Genomic DNA, 27,124 nt, shown 5'->3' with positions numbered 1-27,124 from the left:
GTTAGTCACACCCGCTCATGCCAGACAGGTCTGGGCGAGGTGCAAGAGGAGCTCGGCTGGTGACTGAGCAGCGGTGGAGCCAGAGGGGAGGTCAGCATCCACCTGCGCCCCGGGCTGGGGGCTGTGGGCACAGCAGGAGGGGACCAGGGTGGCCACGGGAGATGCTCACGGTGCTGGCAGGACGCAGCCACTGCCCTGTTTAACCTCGCTGAGCTGTAACGCCCTGTGCAGTCCACCCAGTCCCCCTTGAGGCCATCACGATCTGTCCCTCCTGGGGCTGGGGCCCCTACAGATCAATGGGCAAAAGTCCCAGAGCCTTGTCCCCCACAAGCTGCGGTGCTGGCAGAACACATCGCACCACTCACTCTCATTACAGCTTTCGTCAGCAGCTCGTTTCCGAGCCGGCTTGCGCGGAGGAAATGATGATAGGTGGTGGTGGCTGCAGGAAAACATTTGCTGGGCTGCCAGGGACAGGACACAAGGCACAAAAGTGAGATCACACTCACCCCATGGACGACTAGCATCCCGTCATGGGGTCATGCTGGTTTCTAGAAAGTCATCAGGCCCTGGTGATTAATAAGGCACGGATCTGACAGGGCAGGTGATGAAGGAGTGGACAGGCAGATCCTCTCCTCCGCAGGGCGTAGGGCTCAGGGTTCCAGTGGAGGGATGGGAAGAGGTCAGCTTGAAGCTGGGCAGCCCACAACACCTGGGTCCCTCAGCCCTCCCTCCCCACATAGAAAGGGAGAGGGGCCCAAGCTCCAGACGTACTGGGCTGAACAAGCAAATTACATATATTTATATAAACACATTTTAGTTATGCATTTAAAGGATGTCACAGCAGCTATAAGCAGAGTCACAGCCTGACAAAGCCACCAGCTCCTGCCAGCACCAGTACCAAACTGGAGCACCTGGCAATGGCCATGACTCATGGCTCCTTCACCACCAGTACCGCCCAGTGTGCAAACATCGTTCTCCCAAAAAAACCAGGGGTCTCAAAGTGCCAGCAGCAAACAGACCAGCACGACAAAGCCCACCTCCCCTTGGATCTCCTAGCATCTCCTCCCTCCACCCATAAGCACAGCTGCTCGCCTACGCACCCTCCCATGTAAGACAGCTCTTGGGACTTGTGGGGTCTACAAATAATTTTATTGAAATTTAACAAAAGTGGACAGATGCACTAGGAGGAAGGACCATAAACAGTGTGCATTTCCCACATCCATGGGTCCTACCCACACATTAAAGGAGCAAGGAGCCTAGTATCAGTGAGTATGGTTTGGCTATACATCCACACAAGAAAGCACATCACACAGAAATTGTAAAAAAAAAAAAATTTAGAAAGGAATTGTGTTTTTTTTTTCTTTATCCAACACCACAGTGGACACAGATACTATTTACAGCGACCTTCACATTTTTAGATCCCTCCAGGTGCTCCCAAGGCCCTGCTGCAGGAGGGCTACAGGCCAGCGGAAGGGAGGGGGTATGGGGGCTGGTTGCTCAGGAGACCAGCCTGGGAAGAAGCAGGGCACCACGCAGCTTGTGGGCAGCCTCCAGAGGTTTGCTGCCACTCCAATGACATGGGGAGGGGGTGGTGGGAGAAGGCGTGTTTTTTTGGGGAAGCATGTTTGATGCCCTGGGGGAAGGGTGGGCAGCCTGTCAGGGAGGACAAAAGCATCCTTGCTAAGCTGGTCTCAGTCTCTACCCCCCCCTTCCCAGGCATTCAGGCCAGTAGCCAGATTTTTGGCCAGTAGCCAGGCAAGGGGCACCCTGTTAGGGCAGGCAAATTGCACCAGCCCCTTCCCCACTCCTCTTCCACTTTCCCTGTATTCTCCTGTACCAGAGACAGATTTGGTGCAGCTTCCCGTGCCCTCAGATAGCATCAGGGCAAGGTGGCACAGGCAGCCCAGCTGCGGCTTTCTCTCCTCTCCTCTTCCTGGGGACAGCAGCTCCTGCTCTCCTGTGGAGCCCAAGGGATGCCCTTCCCAGGGAGATCCAGCCCAGGAGAAACTCGAGAGCAGGTGGTGCAAATAAGAAACACTTCAGTGGGGGATTGTTTTAAGACAAGACTTTCAAGCAAGCAGGAGAACAAAAGATGTTGAAAGAAGCGCCCAGCATCACAGTGTAGACCACAGCCCTGCCCTCCTGCTTCCCTGCCCAGTGGCAGCCAGCATATCCGCTTTACCCTCCATGCTCGCTCCTGTCGATGGGAACAGTGGGTGGGGGGACACAGAGGGAAGAGGTGGTGACAGGAAGACAGCAACAGCCTTGCTGCTGTTACCTCCCCAAAGCTGGGAATGTGGCCCTACGCCCGGGGCGGCTCTCAGCGGGCGTGGGGATGGATACATCCAACACAGAGGCCGACAGGGCTGGCAGCCAAGAGCCAGCAGCCTAAATTAAAAATCGAGGTAGCAAACATCTGAAGTGCTTAGAAAGTAAGTTCTAGAACGAAAGAGGAGGAAAGCCAAGCCAGCTGCTGTGGGCAGCGGGCTCTGACCCAGTTTAACGCTGTGACCGCTGACCGTCTTCCTCTACCTGCCCGGTCTGGGGGCAGCTAAGCAGGGAGGCAGTGGCTCATAATGCTGGCGAGGGGTGGTATGGGTCAGGCCTCTCCCCGGCCCTGAGGCAGCTGGCTCAGCACCCCGGGGCCTCTGCGCAGGGGTGAGAGGCTTTTTGGTGCTGCCAAGCCAACCTCAACCTTCTCAAACAGGAGGAAAGAGGAGAAAAGAGCAGGACCTTCAGAGATGGAGCAGAAAGCCTCCCTTTAAAGTGCATCGCATTTCTCCTCCTGCCACCAGCTGTGATGCGGGAGGAACCGTAGTTCACATTGCCAGGGAGATTTCCAAGCCAGATAGGGATACCAATCGATTGTTTTTGGGGGATGGGGAACGAAGAGATGATTTTCTTCCTGCTTGGCTCTGTCAAGGCCCACCCCACCAGGAGGTACTTTCAAGATGGCTGCAGGGGGAGGAGACACCTTGCCCAGCAGCCCAGCCCCACAGTGGGCGAGGGACAGGGCTCAGCAGAAGCCCACTTGCTAACAGGGGTGGCATGTCTGCTGCAGAGCTGGGGACCTCGCTGCCATCAGCAGTAGCCACGGACCACAGAGATCTCCTGCAGGAAGGGGGACTGCAGGCAGTGGCAAAGCCAACCTCCCCACAGCTGGCATAAATGGGAAACATACACGGGGAAGAAACCGAGGTCCAAGACAGCAGCATCTGATCTCCGTCCCTTTCCCAAGAGGAGCGCAACAGCTAGCCAAATGTGCTTCAAGACCAGCCCCACCTTGGCCTGCCCCATTTATCCTCCATCAACGGACCCATCCAGGGGAGCAGCACCTAACACCCATGGTCAAGCACCATGCCGCAACACTGGCCATCTAAACACCAGGCCCAAGGGACCTTGGGGCCCCAGGCAGCACATTACCTTGCCTTGGCTCTCCCTGGGCCGCATACCTGAGAAGCAGAGGGTTTTCTCTGGTGAGAAGTGCAGGCTCACTCTCCCTTTAACAGCTCAAACACAGCAGCTTGTTTGCAATTCCAGTTACCCATCAAATGTCAGCTAGAGGCTACAAAAGGTATTTTAAGTCTTCTGACTCAAGCGAGGATGTTTTTAAGCAGTTGTTGCACAAGGCCACTCATCTCCTGTGAGGAGTGCTAGCCAAGCCCAGCCTGGCCTGCTCTGTCCCACCTCACCTCCAGGAGAGGGGAAAGCCCCTGTCCCTGCCGCATGGTCAGAGTCTTCCTTGGGTGGGAACGCAACACAGCCTCACCTGGTGAGGCTGGGGGTGGTGAGGCAGGGCCTCCTGCCTGCGGGCAGCAATGTCTGGCAACTCACACCTCGCAGATGATCACAGGGAAATCCACGTGAATGCGAGGGTGCTCCAGTTTCACTATGCCCTGAAAGAAGAATCATAGTGGTGAGCAGAAGAGACCATCCAACAACAGCCACAAGCCTTGTGAGTACAACAGAGGATACCACACCCTCAAGGAACAGGAGTCTATAAAGCTGCTTTGGCACCAGGTACTCCTGGAGAACAGCACATGGTGAAAGCACTTTGCCCTTCGAACCGGTCCCTGGAGAGCCAAGGGCGGCACGGATGGCTGCCACACATGGCGGGTCTGGAGCTCAGCAGGGTGAGAAAGGAGGGAGCTGCTCTGCCAGGCACTGCCCGTGCAGCAGCTGGTGCGTGACTGGCAGATATTGGCTGTCTGGGCTTTTCATCCAGCACCTTTCATTCACGGGATTTAAAAGAATGAAAAGAGCTCTATGAGAGAAAGCAGCCAGGGCAGCTGGCACACAAGAAAAGCAGCTTTCTATCCAGAGGGGAGGCTGCTGAATGCACACTCCCTCCACGCCAGCTACAGGCGCTTTTCCCATGCCCTGTTCAAGCCTTCTCCTGTTACAGCACCGGGAGAACATGCTGGCAGGTGGGGGCTGGGAGGAGAGGGGGGAGCAGGGGCTTGGGGCTGGGCCTGTACACGCAGAGCCAGAGAAAAGCCTGGACTAGCAAAGAGCTATTTAGTGCCAGTACCTGCTCTCTCCAGCCTGGTGAGTTTCAAGCCACATTGTTGAGGAGTCAGCCCCACCACCCAAGCCTGCCTCTGTGAGAACGCCAGCCTGGGGAGTGGCACTGTATGCTTCCCCCCATAACTGGTTGTGCAGCACTCAGAGGGGTCCTGTTCCACTGGAGGTCTGCCCAGCCCTCAGAGCACACCGACAGCTCACCCCAGGCACTTGCTAAAGCCATGCCTTTCTGCTTATGTGGTTAAGACTCCTGCAGGGTCTCTCTCCAGCACTGGTTTGATCCGCCCCTTTTCTCCATTTATACCCCCAGAAGCTTCCCTACAGGCAGGCTATCCTTTTGTAGTGAGACTCTCAATCAGTGCCCCAGCCCCTGCCCAGCTTGACCACAGTTGCTTATTTTAAGAGGAGAGTTTTGCAAAACACATAGGTGTCAACACCACTGTCACTGCCAAGTGTCTGGGGGGAACACACACACTCTCATTAGCAGGTGATGGGCTTTGGCTGCTGCTCCCAAAGCCGGGGTCTGGCCCTCTGCAGCAACAGGACACTGGCTGAGCGAGCACAGCACCCCACACCTTGGAGAAGGTGCTCAGCAATGGGACATCATGGCCACGGAGGGCTGCCTGGCACTCTGCGCCCCACAACACACACCCAGGCGACTTATCTTCCCCATCCTGGCAGCTCTAAAGGGCTGGAGTACCGCTTCCCTTTGGAAACGTGAGCTGGAAGGTGTCACCAGCTATGCCTCTCCTGTCTCAGCCTCATGCTGTGATGTGCATGTAAGCCAGGACACACAGGAGTCACAGCTCTGAAGCAGAAGCTGGGGGGGAGGGGGGGGGGGGGCGGGGGGCACTGCAGAAAGCCTTCACCTTCCCAGCAAGCCCGGCAAGAAGATGCCCCCGAGGAAGAAGGCCCACGTGCTGCACAGCTGGGTCTTCAGCTGTCACTGTGGCACTTCCGGCACTCGCTTTTCCCCACCCTTCTCCACGCACTACCTGAGGTATCAGGTTCTTGTGGATCCTCTTCAGCTTGGCGCGCTTCCTCCCGTTCTTGGTAACGATTGTCTCCTCGTAGAACTCGTGAGCGAGATCCCCGTCCTCATCGTAGTACATGGAGCTGCCGAGAGGAGAGGGGAGGCGAGTAGGTAAGAGCCTGCCGCCAGCTGCCGCAGGAACCCCCGAGCCGGGAGGGGGCTGGGGCAGGCCGACACCGCTACCCCCGGAGAGCCGCGGGGGCCGGCCGCTGCCGGCCCAGCGGCTGTCGGGGTCGGCCCCTTTCGCCCCCCGGTCCCCCCGCCGCAGGCCAGGGCCTGTCCTCCCGCGCCTTGCCGGTGCCCGTGTAGGCCCGAGCCGACCCAGCAGCGAAACACCCCACCCGGCTGCTACGGCAACTGCCCCCCGGCCTCTCACCCGCGCCGTGTGAAGACGAAGGGGGTGGCGGCCCGCGCCCGGGCCAGGGCCTGCTGCCCGCCGGGGCCCTCAGCGCCGCCGCCGCCCGCCGCCTGGGAGGCGAAGGGCCACAGCCCCCGCGACTTAGAGCCGCTGGCGCCCATGGCGGCGGCGGGGGCGGCGGGAGCGGGACCGGGGTTGGGGGGGGTGGGGGGAGGGGGGGAGCGGCCCAGAGCTCGGCGACACCGAGCGAGCACCGCCCTTGCGTGCGCTGCCGCGCTACGACACTTCCGGCACGCGCAGCGCCCCCCGCACGTGACCGGGGAGGGAGGATCTGCCCTGGTCACGTGAGCACGGCGCGTGAGCGTGCCCTCCCCAGCTGCCGCCCCGCTCGCACCCGGTGGCTCCTCGCGTCCCGTCCCAGCCACCCCACCCCGGCCTCCCCGCCAAGGACACGCCGCAGGCCAGGCCTCGTCACCAAGATGCCTTTATTGGTGCTCGCCACCCCGCCTACCCCCGGGGACACTCGCCCCCCTGGGCACACCCACTCCCCCGGGGACACTCGTTCTCCCCGGGGACCCCACTCCCCGGGCCAGCCCCACGGGGGTTGTGTCGGCCCGGTGGGTCCCGGGGTGCCCCCTTCCACCCCCCCTGCCTTGTGCCCCCACCCGCCGGCAGGCGAGGGTCCCGGCGCGCTGGCTGGCCACGGGCACGGGTGGCATGGTGGTCACCCTGGTGTGCGTGTGGCCAGTGCCTCTTGCATCTTCTGGCGGCAGCGGGCATAGCGGTGCCGCAGCCGGCGCACGTGCTCCTCCTCCTCCCGCTGCAGGATGCGCAGGAAGTTGTGCAGCTCCGGCAGTGTGAAGGCGTCCCACTGCAGGCACATGGGCTGCCATCGCAACGGGGACACAGCACGTTCCCCCGTGGCCACATCCTCTGGGGGTGTGGGTGCCAGTCCCCTCCCTGTCCCCGTACTCACATTCACCTCCCCAGTCTCATTCTCCTTCAGGATGAAACTGAGCACCTTCTCGCTGGGGCCAGCCAGCAGCCGCAGCCGCAGCGGCTGCTCCTCGTCAGCCAGCTTCCGCAGGTACACTGCAACGGCAGCCACATGTCATGGCGGAAGGGACACCACCACCATGGGGACACTGCCACTACAGGGACATCACTGTCACTGTGGGGACACTGCTGCTACAGGGATGCTGCTACCATAAGGATGCTGCCACTACAGGAACATCACCACCTTGGGGAACACCACTGCCATGGGGGACATGTCCATGGTGACAGGGGACACTGTCACCAAGAGGGTACCACTGCTACTGGGATGCTGCCACTATGGGGAACATTGCTGCCATAGGGGATACTGCTGCCGTGGGGGACACCTCCACAACCACTGGGGACACCACCACCAAGGCAGATACCTCCGTAACAGGGATGGTGACACCACGTGGATGTGGCTGCCTAGGGGAACCTGCCACTATGGGGACATCACTGCCACAAGGATGCTGCCACCATGGACAGTGCCACCAGGGGGACACCACTGCCATGGGGATGCTGCCACCATAAGGCCACCACCACCCAGGGGAAACTGCCACCACGGGGACTCAGCCACCACTATAGGGACAGGGATACTCCAGAGCACTCACTACCTTGCTCATCCTTCTCAGACCTCTCGAAGAGGGCGAACTTGTGGGGGTTATCCACAACGGTGAACTTGCGGAGGAGGGCATCGATGACCTCGCTGGCACGGGTGTGCGAGAGGATGTGCAGGTGCTTGACAGTCCCCTTGGGCAGGTAGAAGGATGTGCGGCGCTTCACCCCCTGGGTGTGCGGCCCCATCCGCCCTGCCTGCAGGGAGGGGACCCGCTTGGTGGCCGGCACCGAGACAGGGCGCACCAGCTTCAGCTGCACCTTGATAAAGCCAGTGTAGGAGCCATCCTTGTTCTGGGAGACACCAGTGGGGGGGGTGAGTGGGGCCAGGGCAGGGCACCGCTGACCCCCTGGCCCCACACTGACCCCACACTGACTCCATACCAGGCTCATGAAGAGGTTGCTGTTGATTTGGCTGTTGTACTCCTTGATCCGCTGCTCCACCTGTGCCTGGTCCAGCTCTGCCTTCTCCCACTCACTAGGCTCATCCTGCACAACAGAAGCTGGACTGAGCAGCACTGTGGCCAGGAGGACCCCCCTGTGCCTGCCCTGGCATGCTGCTGGCCCCCCAGCCCACCCTGGAACACCGGCTGACACACATGCTGGTAGTTGTGCAGGGCTGCATCAGCCCAGCTGGCGTGGAGCTGAGCTGTGCCGGGGAAGCACGGCTGAGCTCAGCACAGCCCCAGCCCTGCTCCAAGGGTACTGGCACCAGACACCCCCTGCCCCCAGCCCTCGGCCCTGGGGCTGCAGGGATGGGTGAACCTGCTGCGAGGACACTCTGGGGCTGGGCATCTTCTTCCAGAACCCCAGATCAGAGAAGCATTCCCAAGTCAGGGTGCCGGCAGCCCAGCACCAGGGCAAGTGCCAGGGGGATGCCCCAGGATCCCAGGCAGCAGGGCTGGGCTGGGCTAGGGGTGCAGCCCATCCATGCCGCCAGCACCTGCTTCCAAGTACTGGCCCCACACCGGGGACACACAGGCGTCCTGGCTCAGCATCCCCACCGCCAGCACCCACTAATGAGTATTTATGTAGGGCTGTGGGGCCACCGTATGGAGCTGCACATGTCCCTACGGTGCTGGGGGGCTGGGGAGCACCCGGGGCTCCCAGCCCTACCGGCCATCCCGTGGCATGCAGGCACTGCCCGACCCTGCAGGGGTCCACACGGGGTGGGGACAGCTGTAAGACTGCCCCAGGGAGCTCACCCTGGCACTCCCAAGCAGCGTCCCTTGCCCCCTCTGGGGGCAGCTCCAGCCTGGGGGGCCATGGGATGGCCAAGCCAGGCAGCAGAGCCCTGCTCAGCCCACAGTGCCTTGCTTGCTCCACCACACTTGCATCCATCCAACTGGACAGAGCCACCATGCCCCACGGCATGGCCACATTTGCTCCCACACTTGCCCCATAGCAAGACCATGCTTAGCCCCACAGCAGAGCCATGCTAAGCTCCAAGACAAGACCGCCTGCCCCCCACGTTCTCCTCACGACAGGGCGACAACCGGCCCCACACCAAGCTCACCCTCGCTTGTCCCCCAGCACCCAGCCCGGGGGCCGTGTGCGCGCTCCCCCCGGCTGACGTCATCCCCCCCCCCCCCCGTGACGTCACGGCCGGCGGCCCGGGACCGACCTGGCGGCGGCGCGGGCGGCGGCCGAGGGAGGTGCGGGCTGTGTAGAAGAGCTCGGGCTCGGAGTCGGAGTCCTCCTGGCTGCAGTAGCCGCTGCTCGCCGTGCTGCCCCCCGTGCCGTCCCGCCGCAGCGCCAGCGCCGCCGCCGCCCCGCAGCCCCCGGCCCCGCCGCCCCCGGCCACAGGCACGGCCACGGCGGCGGCCGCAGCCCGCTCCGCCCGCCCCGCGGCCCCGCTGAGCCCGCGGGCACACGGGCACACCCGGCCACGCGCCAGCCCGGCCGGTCCCCGGGCTGCGGCCCGGCTCGGTCCGCTCCCGGCTCGGCTCAGCCCGGTCCTTGGCCCGGCCCGGCTCGGCGCGCCCCCGGCTCGGCTCGGCCCGGTGCCTGTCCTGGCTCGGCTCGGCCCGGCTCACTCCTTGTCCCGGCTCGGCTCCGCCCGGTCCCTGTCGCGGTGCTGTCCCGGCTCGGCGCGGTCCCCGTCCGTGCCCAGCTCCCGCTGTCGGCCCCGCCCCGGCTGGGGGGGTGACGTGGGAGGGGGGCGGCGCGGCGCGGTCCCGCTTCCGGCGGTGATTTCACCCGCGCCCGGACCCGCCCGTGCCTCGGCCCGGCGAGCACGGACTGTCCGGGCACAGCCCAGGCCAGCGCAGCTCAGCTGGGCACAGCTTAGCCTGGCACGGCACAGCACAGCACGGTTCGGCACAGCCCAGCATGGCAAAGCACAGTGAAGGCCAGCATGGCTTGGCACAGCCCAGTGTGGCATAGCCCGGCATGGCACGCACGGCACAGCACAGCGTGGCTCGACACTGCCTGGCACAGCACAGCACAGCATCGTTTGGCTTGGTGCAGCACAGCACCAACACAGCAAGGCTTGGTACAACCTGGCATGGTGCAGCCTGGCATGGCACAGCACAGGCCAGCCCAGCAGCACATCAAAGCCCAGTGTGGCTCGACACAAGCTGATATAGCACAGCTTGGCACGGCACAGCCTGCCCTGACATGGCGTGGCCTCACATGGCACAGCATGGCACAGCCAACCCCTGCCCACGCCCTCCCTCGCAGACATGGGCCAGGCCCTACCACGTTGGTGTCCTTCTCCAGTGCCTGCTCGTTGCCATCGTCCTCATCGCTGGTGCTCGGGGGGCCGCTGCAGTCCAGCCGCACCAAGGCCCGGCACCGGTAGTGGCAGATGAAGCTGCAGTCTGGGGATGGGGACAGGAACAGTGTCACCACCACGGCGCTGGGTATCAGGGTCCGTGGCTGCACCGGGGGGGGTACTGGTGCCTGGTGGGGCAAGGGCTGGTGCATAGTGCCAGTATGTCCAGCTGCCTGCCCATGCCGTGTCAGTGCTGCGGGCTCAGGGGGCAGCACCCACATGGGACACTGCTGTGCCATGCTGCTGGCCAGCACCGCAGTGCCCGTGCTCCCTGGACTGGCCAGTGTGGGCACCTGATGGCTGGGATGCTCAGTGCCCGGTACCGGGATGCCCACTACCTGGTGGGGTACATGGTGCCGGGCTGCCCAGTGTGGGTGCCCAGTACCAGGATGTGCAGTGCCTGAAGGGGTATTCAGCAGGGGACTGCCCAGTTCCCAGTGTGTGTGCCCAGTATGGAGGTGTCTGGTGCCTGATAGTGGTGCCTGGTGCCCAGAGGCCCAGTGCTCAGTGTGTGTGCCCAGTACAGGGATGCCCAGCTCTCAGTGGCCTTGTCTGGTACCAGGATGCCCAGTGTGAGTCATCAGTACTGAGCTGCCCGTGCCCAGTGGGGATGCTCAGTGCTGGGATGCCTGCGCCCAGTGCAGGTGCCTGGTACTGGGATGCATGGTACCTGGTGGGGGTGCCTAGTAACACGATGCTCAGTGCCTGGTGTGCGTGGCCGGTGCCAGGATACTTCTGCCCAGTGGTGGGAGACTTGCTGCGCAGTCAGGGTGCTCACTACCAGGATGCCCAGTGCCCGGTGGGAGTGTGTGGTGGTGGGGAGCCTGGCACCCCGTCAGGGTGCCCGGTGGCAGGATGCCCCGTGCCCTGTCAGGGGTGCTTTCTGGAGGGATGCCCGTTGTGCCATCGGGGTGCCCAGGGGCAGGGTGCCCGGTGTTGGGATGCTTGGTGGTGGGGGTGCCCGCTGGCGGGATGGCCAGTGCCCTGTTGGGGTGCCCGGTGGTGGGGGTGCCCGCTGGTGGGATGCCCCGTGGGGGTGCCGGGAGGCCCGGGGCGCGGCGCGGTACTCACGGCGGCACTGGAGGCTCTTCCTGCCGCCGCCCCAGACGAAGTCCCCGCAGAGGTCGCACCAGGTGTGGAGCCCGCGGCGCCGGGGCTCGAAGCGGTGCCCGGCGCCCGGTGCCGCCGTCAGTCGCGGGTCGGGGTGCGTGCCGGGGCCGGGCCGTCGGGCCGGGCTGATGCGCAACGCGTTGGTCCGTTCCAGGCGGCCCCGGGCCGGCCGCGGCTCCGGCTGCAGCTCTCGCAGCTCGATGAGCTCCATGGCCCGGCGGTCGCGGGCGCTGCGCGGCGCCGACGCGGGGGCCGGCAGCGGGGCTGGGGCGGGGACCGGGAGGGGCCGCCCCGTCCGGCCACCGCAGGGGAAACTGAGGCAGGAGCGGGGTGTAGAGGGGGGACAGCCGCGCAGGCGCCCCGGGGTCCCGACCGTCACCCCCGGTCCCGGCAAGCCCGGCGGGGCGGGCTGGAGGCGGGGAAGAGGCTCCCGGAGCCGCCGCCGGGTAAGGGGGGCCCCACTCGGGCAGCCCCGCTCCCTCCCAGGGCCGGGGCAAGCCTCGCTCCGTGCCTCAGTTTCCCAGCGGCGAAGGGGCCCGGGGGAAGCTCTGGCAGCGGGTGAGCAGCAGCCGAAGCTCCCCCGGAGAGCCTCCGTGCTTGGAGTAAACTCCTCACCCCCAGCGTGGGCTGCTCGCTGTGGCTGCAGCTGGACCCAAGATGGTTTCCTGCCTGTGGGTCCTACAGCAACAGCACTGGGGCGTGCTTTGGGGCGCCTGCTTTTGGGGCGTGGGGGGTGTGTCTCAGACACCCCATCAGAAAAGGGGCACAGCACTGCCAACCTTTCCCAGCCACGCTCAGCACAAGGCCCCAGCCCTCTGGCAGCAGCTGCTGGCTGGGAAAGGTGGAAGGCACCCCAAGGCACAGCAGACCACCCCCACACCCTGCAGAGAGATGCTGGTAGGCAGGGGGCCAAACCCTTGGTGCTAATATCACATCACCTGGGAGGGGAGGGGGGAAACCATCCCTATGAGATGGCAGGTAACAAACACCCGAGAAACTCATTGCTTTCTCACAGCGAGGTGCTTGGGCTAACCACATCCTCTGCCTGCCCCTGCTGCTCTAATGTAACAGCCAAAAGGTAAGGAGAGGTGGCAAGGAGGCCTTTTTGCCCCCTTTCCCGCCCCAGCTCACGGGCCTTGACCACCGAGGGCTTGGTCCTTCTGGTAACCACAGCCTTATTGGCTCTTTTTTCAGGTTCTCTGGGATTTCTGTTGTTGCAGAGAGGAGTAATGAAAACCTCCCCCTCTCCCAAGGTACAAGGGAGGGGAAGAAGCTATTGCACATCTTCCGCTAGGAGAAAAAAACGCAGGAGCCAAGCAGCAGCAGGGTGCAGAAGGAGGTTTATTGATGAAAGCTGCACAATGGGGTGGCGGTAGAGGAAAGACCAAGCTCAGCCAGTGCTGCCCAGGGCTGGGAGCAGGCAGAGGGGGCCTTTGCTGGCTTCTCCCCTCCGGTCACTGGGCTGTATGCAGCGGGGAGCCTTGCCAAGCCACGGGCCACGTGCCAATCACCGCTCCTCTTACAGGTCATCCACACTCCTCAGCACCCCGGCCATCAGGTTGCAGGCAACCTTGTGCTTCTGCCAGTGCTGGACCTGGCACGCCCTGCGCAGGGGAAGGCTGCTGCTCAGGGGCCCTGCCGTGAAGTGGGCTGCTCGCAGCTTGAGCAGGGATATAGTGGTGCCACATCCATCCCCAGGAGCAAAGCAGTGACAAGGACAAACCCCAGCACTGCACTCCTCTGGGCACTGGAGGGGAGCTGGCACAGCCAAGCATTAGCCCAACAGGGAGGTGGATGTGGCCCCCGGTTCTGGGGGCTAAGATGGTTTAACACCAGACCTTGCCAGACGATTCAGGACCAGAGAAGATTTAAATTTACTGCTACCACCCCAGCTGCCACATCCCAGCTTGTTACCTGCACCCACAGAGCCATAGGTGCTTTCCTCTCCACCTGCCCCACCAAGGTGCAGGGGAGGGAGACAGTCACCATGGAACACCCAGCCTGTTGCTGCTGTTGGTGTGGGCACTGGCAGCTCAGCACCTCGCAGCAGCAAAACAACACTCACCAGCATCTCCTCCACCAGTGTCCCGGCACATCAGCCTCACCAGAAGATTGGGACAGGTATGTGGCAAGTGGAGAGCCACCAGTGCTGAGCAGCAGTGGGACCCCTGGCTTCCCTTGGCCCTTTCACAGCATCCTCTGATGAGGTCTGGGGTGCTCTGGGGAGCAGGGGCACTGGGGGGGCTGCAGGGGACATAGGGGGGTGGCAGGGCTCCCTTACCGTGTGCAGTACCACTCGTTCTGGCAGCGAGAGCACCGTTTGGCTGCCTCTGCACCACACACCCTACAGCAGGGTTTGTCAGGGGCTAGAGCTTCCATCATGTCCAGGCTGTAGGTCTGTGCCCACCTGCAGCAGGCAGAAAAGGGGGTGAGGCTGCTCCCAGGGAACTGCCAACAAGCAGCAAGCTGTCCCCACTGCACCCCACTACTGAGGTGGTAACATTCCCAGCCAGTACCACAGACCACTCCATCCTCTCAGTGCTGAGTTTCAGCCCCTGCTAATGGGGATACTGGCTCCACTGGGCACCCTGTATGCATGTGCCAGGGCCTTACCTGCGTGCCTGAAGCTTCAGCTCCTCCTCAGTGGGACTGAAGACATGCTTCACCTGGTGCTTGGCAATGGCCTCCCACTTCCCAGTGTTTTTCTTGAGGATATAGTCCCAGATGATGGGAACCTGGTGGGAAAGGCAGAAGGGGAGGAAAAGGGTGCTCACAGCCCAGTCAAAAGCACCGCAGTATGGGGTGTCTGGGGGGCAGCCAGCCCCAGGTATGAGAAGCGTGCCCCTCCAGGAGCGTGAGTGGAGGCAGCACGGGAAAAGGCAAAGGTGCAGAGAGCCAGGGTGTGCTTTTGGGTACACAGAGGGGATGGATCCATTTGCCAGCAAGCGTTAGGTGAAACAAGGCAAAACCTTCAGGGCCCGGTTGCAAGTGAGAGTTCAGCCCCAAGGCTCCTGAGCAGAAAACCCTGGGATCTCAGTGCCCCATGTGCCGGCAGCAGTGTGAACCCCGTGCTCTGGAGCCATTTGCCTGAGCAGATTTTTCCACTCGTCATTTCCCTGAAGATGAACACCCAGGGAAGGGCTGGCCAGCACGAAAAGGAAAGCACCAGCCAAGAGCAGCGTGGGGATTTCAGACTCTGGAGTGGATGATGCTACTTCAAACAGCACTGCCTTCTCCAGCAGAGTAAAAATAGCCAGGCCTGGAAAGGGGAGGAGGCTGCTCCAGGAGCAGCCAAATGGAAAAACTCCTTTCCTCAGCTTGGCTTGGTGACAAGGAGTGAGTTCACCTCTTTCTGGGCAGAGCAGGGAGCCCATGTGTTTGCTTCGAGCTGGCTCCCCCTGCCTACTTCCTGGGGTTCAGCCCCAGCCCTTGGCAGAGGCAGAAGCAGCCCCAGCACAAAAGCAGAGCTACAGAGAAGGGCAGCAGCCCAGACAGGGGCTGGATGAGGTCCCCAGTGCGGCAGCTGCCTGTCCCTGCCCCACTGACACGCTGGCAGTTGAGGCATGTGGAGCGAATCCATAACCACCTCCACCCTGCTGCCATTCTCAGCCCCAGCCACTTGGCTTACTGATCTGCAGCCTTTCCCTGCGTCCAGCCACCCACAGCCAGCTCCGGCTGGGGCACATCACCCTCCACCAGGGCCATGCAGCCAGCCATACTGGGGGCAGCGTGTTCCCTCTCTGCACAGCCCCAGGGATCGCTGCCCGACCGACCCATCCACTCTGGAAAGTGGTGTGGGAGCCTCCAGCAGCGGGGTAGAGCCTCTGCTCTCCCAGATGCCTCTTTGCAGATATTCCCCCTGCCCCCAGTTTCTCCTCTCAGCCCAGGAGAAGCAGAAACACTTTGCTCAAGAGGTTACCACTGCATGGATTAAACACCCCAAGAACCTCACACTGTCTGAAGACCCTCAGGGCCCAACTCCCAAGCTGTTAACAGTCAAAACAAGCCAGGGGTTATCTCTGTCCCATGCCGTCACCACCCCAGGAACTCGATGCAGTCTAGAGAGCTGTTTATAACCCAGCATTTATGCCTTTAGATGTGACTGCTTGGCCACTGTGGCAGCAGGACAAGGCTCCCATGTCACACACAGGCAACTTTGCTGGCAAGAAAGGTGTAACTGTGAAATGGGTGCTCAGCGGCTTTACCAGGGCACCACCTCTCCAGAGCTGAGCTTGGTGGGAGGAAAAGGGGTCAGGGGAGCTATCAGGCTTAAAGCAGAGCAGCTAGAGAGGTGGAGGCAGAGCCACAGGATACCTGCTCCAGGATGAGGTCCTTTTTGGGGGGAGCTGGCTCTGTCATTGCAAGGTGGCTCAGAAATCTCTGCATCTCCACCAGGCTGGGCAGCTGGTCAATGAGGATGTCCGTCAGGAATGCACGGAGCTGTGGTCACGGAGAAGGGAGTGAATGGAGAGGGGTCAAGACAAGGGAGCCAGAGCTGGTGAAGCAGTGTGGCAAGAGCAGGGATCTGTGGGGCACTGGCAGAGTGACCCATGGGGGTCCCACAAGGTGCAAACACAAGCTTTGCTGCTGCTGGCATGGTGACAGACCCTGCTGTTCTCCCACCACTGGCTCCTAGGAGCCCATAGTGGGGATGGGGAGAGATGCCGGAGGTGCCCAGTGCAGGCAAGGTCCTACTCTGTGCTGCAGAGCCTGTGGCCTTCGTGGTGTAGGGTCTTACCTTGAGGAGCTGGCTCTTGTTGAAGCCATCAAAGTGGTATTTGCGCTGGCATTCAGGGCTCAGCAGGAGGTTGAGCAGGGCAAGCCACACCTGCCCATCGAGTTTCGTCATCTTCACCTGGTCTTCAGGGGGCATCACGTGCCATGCACCATTCTCAAACTTCTTGAGCTTGCCTGAGGGACAGAACACACAATTCCAGGAAGAGTCAGTGCTGCCTGAGGGAAGACAGCTGAGAGGTGGGGACGCTGGCCTATGCTCACTGCCTCACTTCACCACAAGCAAGCCCCTCTGCTTCTGCCTGCTTCTGTTTCCCCACCCCTTTGCTCAGCAAAGCAGCCTACTTGGTACTGAGACAAAATACTACAGAGCATGAAAAGCATAAAGAACATGTTTTAAAACAATAGGACTACGGCAGGAATGGAAAAATCCCTGAGATAGCTTCCTCCATACTTGGTCAGGAGTGTAGAGCACCGGTAGGTGGTGGGGGAGCCCATGTTGCAACAACAGAGTGGCTGGAGAGGCATGTTTTGGGGTACCAGCGTGGCCAATACCCAGTCTTCTGGAGTTACTTCTGCTGGTGGAAGCCGGAAGTAGTATGAATATAACAGAAGTGATAAAACAAGCTCCAGGAGCTGCTGTGCTGCTCTGGGGGATGGAGGAGGATGTAACTCTGCATCTGCACAGCCTGGAAATATCTTTGCACTCTTGTTCCTTTCCTATCCCTCCCTTGGGGCCCTGGATCAAAGCTCCCTCTGACACCCCCAGCACACAGGCAGAGAGAAGCAATGCGTTTCCTGGCTGGAGGAAGGAGGAAAGCTCCCACATCCAGCTGGGCTCTTCTCGGCAGGCACAGAGCCATGTGCTTCCCAGCATCTCTTCTGCCCCTGCACGCACCATGACCCACCTTGGTGCAGGGCTGGGGAGAGGCATGTGGGTTCCCACACCCCAGGCTGTGCCCCACCACTGCTCAGAGGCAGGCAGTGGGGAAGCTGGGGGGCTGCAGGGGGGCACACCTGGCTGCAGAGGTGTGGGAGGCAGGGCTGATGGCACAGGTGATGGCTGATGGGCACAACCTGATCAGGAAGGCCTTTGGCAAGAGCAGAGCTCAATAACCAGCAGCTTCGGGGCAATCAGTTTGCTCCCTGGGAGAGCCCATGTCTGGCTCTAATTCTTAGTGTTGTCCCAGAAAGGTGCAGACAGGCTGGGACTGACACTCTGGCCTTTCTGTGTCTGAGACAAGACTCCTCAGAGCAGCAGGTGGGGCTGTCAGACATGCTACGCTCCTGGTCTGTCCACGATCAGCTCAGAAGACACTGCCCTGTGTGAGGACTGGCTTTTGGGAGCACTGCTGGGCTCCCAGCTCAGCTGTGCTGCAGCTGCTTTCAGGCTGAACAACTTCAGGCACTAGTGAGGAGCAAGGGGAGGGGATGCTGGAGGGGGAATAGCTTTCTGCAAGGCCTCCTACAGCAGAGCCATAAGAGGCTGGATGTCCCAGCATACCACCACAGTGCCCCAGGTACCACAGGGCACAATCCATACCTGCTTCCCGGCAGCTCCAGGGGCAATGCTCCACCAGCTCGACAAGGAGGCAGGGCAGGTTGTGGGTGTTCAGCATTCGTGTCAGTGCACTCAGGGGCAGACTGGAGATGGGACAGAAAGGGTGAAATGGTGCTTGAAGACAAGTGCCAAAACAGATACAAAGCTCCCTGAGGCAACTGAGCAAGGCAGGAAAAAAAACCAATAAGCTGGGTTCCCAGGAGTGCCATGGAGCAGGGTGGAGCACTGCTTCATTTGCCTCCTGGGCCACAGTGCCACTGCCACCATGGATACAGCCAGCTGCTGAAAGGGGTCCAGGCACCTGCTGTGACCCCACAGGAATCTCAACTGGAGAGCCTGGCACCTCTGCTGCTCCTGGGCACCTACCTCTCTACCTGATCGGTGATGAATCGCAGCACAGACAGGGCTTTCAGGGAAATCTCAAACTCCATCATCTCTGCCTGCTTCTGCAGCTCCTGTGGAGGGACAAACATAGCCTCAGGATTTCAGGCCCCATTTCCCAGGAGCTACAGGGAGGCAGGCTGTTGGTGGTGCATCAGTAACCACAGACTGGGGAGGAAACCAGAACCCTGCAAATCAAACTGCTTCTCATCTCAACTGTGCCACTGTTGCTCGTTTGCAAGGGCAAATGCAGAAGTGGTCGCAGCCCATTGTTGTTTGTCCCTCATCTCTCTCGCCCTAACAGGTCACGGGTGGCTACTGGCAGCAGTGCCCTGGCACAGGGACACCCCCTGAAAGAGGCCAGTACCAGACCACTCTTCTCTGCCCTTCTGGGATCATCTTGTGGCCCATGGGCCTGAAGAGACCTGTGAAGCTAGGAAGGGGGGAGCTGCACGATCAGCAGAGGAGGAAGGAACTCGGCCCTGGCACAGCTGCAGTCCTACATCCACCCTTCCTGGATCTGCCTCTCCCCTCCAGCTAAATATCAGCCTGTGGTTATCCCAGCCCGCAGCTATGCCATGCTCACCAGCCACCCAGCCTCCTTCCCTTCGCAGGTGGTGTGGAGCCCCATTTATCCCCCCACATGCTCAGGCTAACAGCCTGACCACCCTCTGACCCAGCCTCTTTTGAGACTATCGGGATGCTAGGCTGAGAGGTGTCAAGTCCTTCTCCCTGGCCCAGACTGAACTTCTCCTCTTAAGTCCCAGATGCTCAGCACCTCACATTTTTCGTGTGCAGAGCACTGACCTCAGCAACTCTTACTTCTCTGAAGTGCCACTGCAACAGTTTTTTTCCAAATTCCTGCAGTAAGAAGGCCTGTGCTCCCCATACCAGTGCCCCACATGCTACTAAGAAAGCCTTACAGTCTCTTCCCCCTGACCTCCCTCTCCAAACTCCCCTGGTGAGGCTGTTTCCTACAGCTCCTCCTGATATCCAGACCTCATCGCTGCTACCTTTGGGCAGGGACTATCTTTTGCCTGTGCTTCTGGGGGGCAGCAGAACAGGTCCTGCTCCAGGGGTTACCACCATGCACAGTCACAAAGGGCAACAGGCTCCACAACACAGGAGAGGGCAGGAACAGGTTTTTCATAAGGGGTTATTGTATGCAGAGTCAGGAGGGCCTGGAATGAATCAGAGGAAACCAGGGTCCTTGCAAGAGAAGCCCTTTTTAGAACCCTATTGGCTAGAAAAGGACATTTTTTTAACCTGAGCCATGTCAAAGCACTGACAGAGACACCCCCTTCCCCTCCCCAGCTGGGAAAACATTTCCTGGAAAACATCTCTATTGTGCTCCAGAGCCCTCCACTTCCTTCCCTTTTCTGGAAGAGGAGCATGTGCTTGGGCAACAAGCCAAAGGATGGAGGCAACACAGGGAGGTATAGCCAAGCTTGCAGGCTATCACTTTAACTCTGCTTCTCCAGATGCTCCTTGTGGTGTGCACAGTTTGAAAACTCCAGGTGCTGAGAAGTACCAGAAGAAGAGACATCCCACACCAGAAAGGTGGGCATGGCAGCCCAGGGGCACCTGACTAGGAACAACTCCAGGCTTGCTGTTGGCTCAGACCAGCACAGAGAGGAGGTATTTCTCAAACAGCTGAGGAAGCTGGGGGGAAACAGATTAGGATAATTCCTAGTCATATTGCACATTGATTTAGGGAAGGATCCGTCTCATGGTTAACCCTGGCTGGCTCCAGCAGCAGCCTGAACTAAGGGGGTTTCACAGGCTCCCACACAGCTTTCAAGAGCAACAGCAAATGGCCAAAACCCCTGTACTGCATATTTTGCCTAACTGTCATCTCTCCAGCATCCCCCACCCCTCAGAGTTCAGACTGTGTCCTGCAGGAGGCTTCAAGCTGGCACTGTCACAAGGGAGGGTGAAAGAGTGGCTGCAAGGTGGAGGAAGATTGGTGCAGCTGCTGGCCCAGCAGACAAGCATCAGCACCAGACACCCTCTGAGATGGCTGGGAGGTGCCACAGCCGCAGCCAAAGTGATCTCCATGGGAAGGCCCCCCCCTGTGCCTCTTCAGGCTGCCCATATCCTCCATCATATGTGACCCCAATGAGCTACAGGACTTTCTCCTCACCTTCATAGATGAGGGGCTGGCCAGATCCTCAGGATGCAGCTCCACCGGGGTTGCTGTCTGTCCATTGGTGCTCTGAGCTGCGAGCAGGGTCAGTTTTCGGTGGCAATAATCAATTAAATCCAGAATGCTGTCCTCTGCTGACTCACAGATCTCCTTCACAATAACAAGAGTTTCACAGAGGGCCAGGCCCCACTGCTGTGGCTTTCCACCCCCAAGGGTGTTACACTGAAGAAAGCTGAACCTGCCTCTTACCTTGTAAAAAAACACTGTCTCCAAGAGGTTAATGATGGAGGCTTCATGATGCAGCTGTGGGAGGAAAATGGCAAAAGTGAGGCAACAGCAGAGCAGCCACCAGTACTGAGGCCACAGGCAATGGGACTGGGAAAAGCGCTCTTCTAAGAAGCTGCTTATGTAATTGTGGCCAAACAGAAGTCCAAGAGCCAAATACAAGTGATGTAATCTTTAGAACAACTCCAGTTCATGCAGTTCATATTAATATTTATGTTAACATGCCTATGACACTATAAAATGCTGACAGAGAACCATGCTTCCCAGCAGGCAGGGCTTTTCAGGGCTCTGCCTCTGCACTACAGTGGCAATACAACCACAGCCCTTGGGCAAGCTGCAGCCCCTGTCACCGGCACAGAGCCACTGCCTGAGATTGGACAGTGCTCCGTATGGCTGTGCTGCTCTTAGCCCCCTGGGACCAGAGCAGACAGCCTTGTTCCGACTGGGAACCAGGAGGTAACTGCCTTGAGGCAATGCTCCAGGCAAACAGCTGCCCAGGGAAGCAACCACTTTGCCCCAGCAAGATGTTGCCCTGGACTGAAAATGGGCTAAAACTTCCAAGCCTTGGGCCGATGTCTCTTAGGTCAAGGGCTGCATCCTTCCACAGGGAAGTCCAGCTCCCCGAAATCGCTCCCTTGCTAAGAATGGCCCAAGGGACTGTTGCACCCAGGAGCGCAGTAAGAAAAAAAGCTACATTTTTCTTACACTTTCTCCAGAGGCAGATAACCTCGGAGAGCCCTCTGGTTAGAGGTACCAGAGAAAAACAGTATTCAGGGGGGGCCAAAAACCTCAGGGGCATTGTTGCCTGGGAGTGCAGGTAGCACTGAGTCACTGGGAGCTGCAAGCCAGGAGCACAGCTGCCTCAGGGAGCAGCTTTTGTTACATCCAGCAGCTCTCGCAAGCCCTTGTGCGGGATTAGGCAGGGGCACAGACCTCCACAGAGCTGAGTTTCCCTGGGAGTAGGTCCCTGTCCCTCCTGGGGGCAAGCATATGGCCTTGTTGCCACAGCTTTGGGAAACCACGTGCTTCCCACTGTGTCACACTGTCCACTGCAGCTTCTTAGTCTGGTGAGATATAAAACCCTAGCTCTGAGATCTCCAGGGTGAGATTTATTTTTAAGCATAGTGGTACCTGCCCAATTTCCAGGCTTGCTCCCACTGCCCCCTCTACTCACCACCACATAGATGGGGAAGGTATTTCTTGGCTTGAAGTCCTCCAGCCGGCACAGCACAGGAAAGATCTTGTGTTTCCAGATCTCCACAGAAATCAGCTCCCCAATGAGAACAGGAATCTAGACAGGGAACGGATGGGGGAATCAAGCCCTTCAGACCAGTGCTGCAGAGGCAACTAGTTTTATTGGTAATGCTCAGCCACACAGATTTTGGAGTTAGCCCCCAAAGAGGGGCAGCCTTGGGACACACCGTGTGTGTATTCACCCAGCTCACAAATTGTTAGCTTTTCATCCACAGACCAACGGGCAGAAAGAGCTCCTGTGGTTGCAAAGGGGAAAGATGACCCTGAGGAGCTGGGCAGGTCCTGAGCACCACACATCCTGGTGCAGTCCAGCACATTCTGGGGCTGGGACACCTCAGGTATAAGGCAGAGATCTGCAGTCAGAGGGGCCCACGCATGAGATCAAAACAAAACTCCAAGAGAGGAACCGGAGACCAGCAAGTAGAAATACCACAGCTTGACCTTTAATATTTTTAAAAAGCAAAACTGGCAAACCAGCAGTCAAAAGTCTTTCCCGGAAACAGATTCTTCACCGGTTTATTCCAAAAATTACACACTGTCCATTAGACAACCCTAGCTCGAGGCTGAAGGCCTGGCATGGGCATCACTACTGCACCCAAGGAGGCTCACCTTGGCGTAGGTGACCAGCAGCTCAGTGAGGAGCTGCTCCTGACCCATGGAGGCACTCAGGATGGCGTGCATGTTGAGCTTCTCCACACACTCGTGCTGCGAAAGCCATCTGCAGGGCAGCCAGCAAGGACATCAGTGCCAGAGACCTCTGGCCACCAGCCCTGGGGCTCCACTGCACTCCTGGAGAGGGACCCCCATACAGGGGAACCTGCTGCTGGCACCCTCATCCCTAGGAAATGCCCCAAGCCTGCCAGACACCCCCAAACCCCACGGTGTCCCCTAAGCCTGCGCTCCCTGGGGCAGCCCCAAACCCACTGCTGTCCCATTTGACCCCAACACCTACACTGTGAGACCCCAAAACTGGACATCCTCCCTTCCACCACCTCTACCCGCACTGATGCCCTGGGGACACCCTAGGCCTGGGATCCCACTCTCTCCCCCGGTCCTTGCAGGAAGGCTCCAGAATGGGGGCCTCTCCTCTACCCCCACCCCACCTTGACTTTCTGGAGTCACCTCAAAACTGGGCCACTCCTCTCCACCCTAGACCTCCCGGGAAGCCCTCCTACTCCACAGCCGACCCTCTGGGGAGGCCCCAGAACCGGTGCCTCCCCTCTCCCCCCACAGCCCCTGTGGGAACACTCCAAATGCAGAACCCCTTTTTCGCCTTCACCCCTCCCAGACCAGGCCCCCTCGCTCCAGACCCCGTCTCCGCACCCCTGCCCGCCGATGTCCCGCAGCTCGGTGCCCCCGCAGCGCCCGCACCAGCGCCTCGGCCTCGGCGGGCAGCAGCGGCGCCGGCCCGGCGGCGGCGGCCATGGCGGCGACGTCCCTATAGCAACGGGGGCCCCTGGCGGCGCCTCCACCGCCCCCTGGCGGCGCGGGGGAGCGACCGCGGCCAGCGGGGCGCAGTGGGCTCCAGGGACACGCACGGCGGACGCGCAGGGGACACCTGAGCCCCGGGGCGGGCCCCGGCTGCCATCCCTGCCGTCACTTCCAGCACACGATGATGTTGGGGTCGTTCTCCAGGCGCTCATCCAGTTCCTTGTAACTCATGCCTGGGGTGGGCAAGGCAGCAGGTTGTTAGGGGGGTGCCCAGAAGCAGTGTTGGGGGGCTGGCTGGGCTCCCCCACTCTCCCCCTAGCAGCATGGGCTTGGCAGCCCAGCTCAGCACAGAACCTAGCCCCGAGTCCCATCTCCCTGCAGTCTGAAGGCTCCAAAAGGGGCAAGGGAGACCCCAAAACCAGTGCACTGCCCTGGGCACACAGGCAGCCCTCTGCCTCCCATTGGCCCCAAGCATCATGCAGAGGAGCCTGGACCCTTACCGGTCTTGCAGCAGATCTCATCATAGCTGTGGCAGCCTGTGTACAGCCGAGCTGGGTGGCTCCGCTCATCCCGGGCGACCTTGACAGGGTATTTCTGAAGCCGCCGGATAAGACCCTTCATCAAACCAAACTGGATAAGCCTCCTGGGGATGAGGAGGGAAGAGACCGGGACCACAATGCTGAGGTGTCAGACACCCCAGCTCCCTCACTCCTTTCTGGTTCCACCATGCCATTTCACTGCCTCATGTTTTCCCACCTACAGACAGAGGGGTTGGGTACACCCCCTTCAATACCCCACACTCGCCCTGCCACCCCTGGTGTCACCGCTGCCCTCAGGGACTGAGCAGGAGAGTACTGGCTCTGACCTCTCATCCACCCTCTGGAGCTGCAGGGTGTAGCGGGAGATGAGGTCTCGCACTGTCGTGCCAGGGCTCAGCCCACAGTACAGCTGGAAGACGTCTCTGAGGCTGGCTCGCTTGTGCCCTGCAGGGACAAGACACCAGTCAGCTTCCCTCTCCCCCCGCCTCTGCCAGCAGCCCAGCACAGGGTCACCGTACCTTGTTTGGTGACATAGGACAGACACTCCTCCTGGAGACACTTGTCATCCACCAAGTCCTGGACCTTTGGTGTGGTACAGTAGACGTTGGAGTACTGGAGGGCAAGGGAAAACTAGTTCTGCTCTGCCACGGCTCCAGGAAAGACCCGCCCTGCTCTGAACCCCATTGTCCCCCCTACATGGCCACTCTGATGGTGTAGCCACTGCCCGAATCCCACTTGCAGCCCCACACTCCATGGCTGGACCCACCTGGAGTATGGAGACGAGTGTGACAACCCCATAGTACCTGCAGATGGACAGGGAAACGTGAGACGCCCTCTCTGACAGCACCCACCACCCCACCTCCTGCAGCTGAACAGGCCTCCTTCCACGCACTCACAGCAGGTTTTGCACAGCAATGCGCACCAAGTTCAGCTCCACATCAGCTTCTGCAGAAATCTTCTGGACGTGCCGAAAACCATCAATGTAGGGCAGGATCTAGAAGGGGAGGAAGTGATTGCTGATGGCAGACAGCAGAGGGGCCCAAGGCATCACCCTTAAGCCTAAGAAACTCCCCTGTGTCTGGGAGCACACTGGCACAGGCAGGTTCCATCCCCAGCAGATTTTATCCTTGTCTTGGGTGAATGGGTTGCTTGCGGGACCAAGCACAAAGACAAGGGGAGCACCAAACCATGCTCATTAATGCAGTGATCTCTGGGACAGCCTGACTCTCCTCTGCCTCCAGGTAGGCTGGAAACAGATCCCATTCAAAGCATGCTGCCCCCAGTTAAGGACACGGACCTGCTGCGTGGTGAGATCCCACTGGGAGTTGAAGAAGTCATCCTTGTCTTGGGTAAAGACAGGGACATCGTACTCCTGCACGATGGGGGGGTCTGGGCGCTGCTCGATCACCTTCAGGTGGATGGTGTTCGACTCATCTGTCCAGGGAAAGGGAAGTGCTCAGTCCCCACAAAAACCTTTGCTCCCTTGGGAGTTTGTGAACAACAGCCCCAGGACACCACCATGCTGCACAGAGGAAGGTGGCTGCAGCCCCATAACCTCCCGGCCCTTCAAGCCACCCAGGGCAAGGCTGGCGCAGATGCCCCCCCAGCTCCAAGGGCAGACAGGGAGGGAGCTGCCAGAAGCAGTATAGGCAGAGCCAACCTGTGCGGGGGGTGCCCCAGCTGCCCCCCAACACCACCCTGCCCTGCTCCTGCCCTCACCACCAGGCTGGTGTGGTTGCCATACCTATGGGCAGGGTGCACTTTCCTTTGGCGTTCAGCTCCTCCAGAAGGATGGTCATAATGGGAACCAGCTTCTGTTTACTCTCCTCGTTGGAGATAAAGCCACTTTCCAGCTAAACAGAGCAGAAAATCGAGCCAGCTCCTCCCCACAGGATTACCGGCTATAGGAACCATACATCCCAGATCCTGTCCTCCCTAAAACTTCAAGTGATGTGTGGGTAAAGCCAGCATGATCCCCTCCTTGCTGTATACCTGGCCCCCACCCCAGTAATGCCGCGATCCACAATATGTGCCAGGATACCAGTGACTCTGTGGAGTGGATTGTGAGGCAGCTGGCCTCTGCTTATATTGGCTCGGGCCTCACCTCAAGGGTGGTGAGGTAGCCGGCCAGCTTCTTCACTATGGGCTCCAGCGCACAGGCCTTGGCTCTAGCATCGCACACGAAGCCCAGGTTGAAAAGAAGAGCATTTCGGCTGTACTTCTTGTGCTCGATACACACGGGGCAGCCGATCAGTTTCTTCTCCATGGCCGTCCTGTCAGAAGACAAGTATAAATGCACCTACGCCCTCAGGGAGGCCTGAGCCCCACACAAGGCTAGTGTTCAGTCAGCTCTGGAAGTGGGGGCTTCTCTGCTTCACAGGAAAAATTATGTCTAATCCCCAAATGCTCAGAGTGCAAAATACAGTCTGAAGAAGGGAAGAAAATAGGGTCAACCATCAGAAAAGAAAACTGCCTCCCTTCAAAAGTGGCACAGCTCTTGGGACTTGTTTGACTTTCCTGGATTTGAGGCTGATGGAGAAGCATGTGCAGCACCAGCCACCCCCAGAATCAGGTACCCATCCCCCATGCACGGGTAATTGCAGGCATAGGAATGGACCTGCTGAGTGCTGGGACAGACATCCCTGTGGGCTCAGAGCTGACAGCCGGCACTGCCACATCACCCAGCTGCTGTCTCCTGCTGGCACAGCCTTGCCGAGGTCAGGACTGGGCAGTGACATGCCCTCCCCCCGGAAGGGCCCGGTGGCCGGCCACACTCACACGGTGATCAGTTTGTTCTGTAGCTCGGGCTTCGTGATGACATACACCTGGATGGTGTCAAAGAGCTCCCGAGAGATGAAATCCTCCGGCACCTGCAGTGGCACAGAAGGCTCCACTCCAGCCTCAGCCGGCTGCTGAGCCCGCCCCAGCCCCGTGCCCCCAACGGGGCCGGCCCCCACCGGGGCAGCCCCGCCGCCCCCTCCCTGCTCCCCTCAGGGCGCTACCAGGCCGCAGCCGCAGCCCCGCCGGCGGGCCCCGGCCCCTCAGGCCCAGCGCGCCCGCACCTGGTAGGTGATCTTGGGCCCCAGCGTGGGGTGGAATTCGCTGAAGAAGACGCACTCAATCCTGCCGCCCATGGCGGCCCAAGAAGAGACCGGGCTGGACCCGAGGCGGCAGCGGGGCGGTAGAGCGGCGGGGCGATAGAGCGGCAGGCACCACGCATGCGCCCCGACCCCTGCCGGCCACCGTAGCGTCCATCCTGCAGGACGGAACGTCACATGGCCGCGCCGATAGAGGCGGGCTCTCACCCTGAGCGACAGAGCGACCACCCATTCAGCAACGGCATGG

The 27,124-nt window shown here is 60.3% G+C and overlaps 4 protein-coding genes across 4 annotated transcripts; all 4 read right to left on the bottom strand.

Moving 5' to 3' along the window:
• Positions 1-1,127: 1,127 nt before the first annotated feature.
• On the bottom strand, positions 1,128-6,114 carry TUSC2 (tumor suppressor 2, mitochondrial calcium regulator). The gene is made up of 3 exons (XM_055805029.1): positions 5,934-6,114; positions 5,520-5,640; positions 1,128-3,896 (listed from the first exon to the last, which is right to left on the bottom strand). The coding sequence occupies exons 1-3, from the start codon at positions 6,074-6,076 to the stop codon at positions 3,831-3,833; spliced, it is 330 nt and encodes a 109-aa protein (XP_055661004.1). The 5' UTR covers positions 6,077-6,114; the 3' UTR covers positions 1,128-3,830.
• Positions 6,115-6,383: 269 nt separating this feature from the next.
• On the bottom strand, positions 6,384-12,075 carry RASSF1 (Ras association domain family member 1). The gene is made up of 6 exons (XM_005234973.3): positions 11,410-12,075; positions 10,263-10,384; positions 7,947-8,051; positions 7,562-7,856; positions 6,892-7,007; positions 6,384-6,786 (listed from the first exon to the last, which is right to left on the bottom strand). Exons 1-6 carry the CDS (start codon positions 11,657-11,659, stop codon positions 6,640-6,642), a joined length of 1,035 nt encoding a protein of 344 aa, XP_005235030.3. The 5' UTR covers positions 11,660-12,075; the 3' UTR covers positions 6,384-6,639.
• Positions 12,076-12,771: 696 nt separating this feature from the next.
• Positions 12,772-23,378, bottom strand: ZMYND10 (zinc finger MYND-type containing 10). Its single transcript, XM_055804999.1, is given in 13 exon segments — positions 12,772-13,052; positions 13,730-13,855; positions 14,062-14,183; positions 15,763-15,888; positions 16,187-16,359; positions 17,726-17,826; positions 18,110-18,198; positions 20,268-20,420; positions 20,520-20,573; positions 21,730-21,846; positions 22,419-22,527; positions 23,133-23,164; positions 23,166-23,378. Coding segments are annotated over 13 exon segments (1,356 nt in total). The 5' UTR covers positions 23,235-23,378; the 3' UTR covers positions 12,772-12,967.
• NPRL2 (NPR2 like, GATOR1 complex subunit) lies at positions 22,231-27,006 on the bottom strand. The gene is made up of 12 exons (XM_055805004.1): positions 26,842-27,006; positions 26,558-26,649; positions 25,884-26,052; positions 25,524-25,632; positions 25,077-25,213; positions 24,676-24,773; positions 24,546-24,582; positions 24,298-24,391; positions 24,106-24,223; positions 23,741-23,883; positions 23,368-23,473; positions 22,231-22,527 (listed from the first exon to the last, which is right to left on the bottom strand). Exons 1-11 carry the CDS (start codon positions 26,911-26,913, stop codon positions 23,406-23,408), a joined length of 1,137 nt encoding a protein of 378 aa, XP_055660979.1. The 5' UTR covers positions 26,914-27,006; the 3' UTR covers positions 22,231-22,527; positions 23,368-23,405.
• Positions 27,007-27,124: the final 118 nt, after the last annotated feature.

The sequence above is a fragment of the Falco peregrinus genome, chromosome 5, assembly GCF_023634155.1.
Source record: "Falco peregrinus isolate bFalPer1 chromosome 5, bFalPer1.pri, whole genome shotgun sequence".
Lineage (NCBI taxonomy): Eukaryota > Metazoa > Chordata > Aves > Falconiformes > Falconidae > Falco > Falco peregrinus.
The sequence above is the reverse complement of the archived record's forward strand: the minus strand, read 5'-3'. Positions and strand labels throughout refer to the sequence as shown.

Bases quoted from the DNA above. Each gene is read 5' to 3' on its own strand.
- TUSC2 (XM_055805029.1), bottom strand. From the start codon at position 6,076: ATGGGCGCCAGCGGCTCTAAGTCGCGGGGGCTGTGGCCCTTCGCCTCC. The intron at 5,641-5,933 runs GTGAGAGGCCGG...TCCTCTCGGCAG, and splicing joins TTCGTCTTCACACGGCGCGG to CTCCATGTACTACGATGAGG. The intron at 3,897-5,519 runs GTAGTGCGTGGA...TTCTTCTTTCAG, and splicing joins ACAAGAACCTGATACCTCAG to GGCATAGTGAAACTGGAGCA.
- RASSF1 (XM_005234973.3), bottom strand. From the start codon at position 11,659: ATGGAGCTCATCGAGCTGCGAGAGCTGCAGCCGGAGCCGCGGCCGGCC. The intron at 7,857-7,946 runs GTATGGAGTCAG...GGTGTCTCCCAG, and splicing joins GCAACCTCTTCATGAGCCTG to AACAAGGATGGCTCCTACAC. The intron at 6,787-6,891 runs GTGAGTACGGGG...ATGTGCCTGCAG, and splicing joins ATGAGACTGGGGAGGTGAAT to TGGGACGCCTTCACACTGCC.
- NPRL2 (XM_055805004.1), bottom strand. From the start codon at position 26,913: ATGGGCGGCAGGATTGAGTGCGTCTTCTTCAGCGAATTCCACCCCACG. The intron at 26,650-26,841 runs GTGCGGGCGCGC...GTGCCACTGCAG, and splicing joins GGCCCAAGATCACCTACCAG to GTGCCGGAGGATTTCATCTC. The intron at 24,583-24,675 runs GTGAGTGCGTGG...GTCCATCTGCAG, and splicing joins ATTGCTGTGCAAAACCTGCT to GTACTATGGGGTTGTCACAC.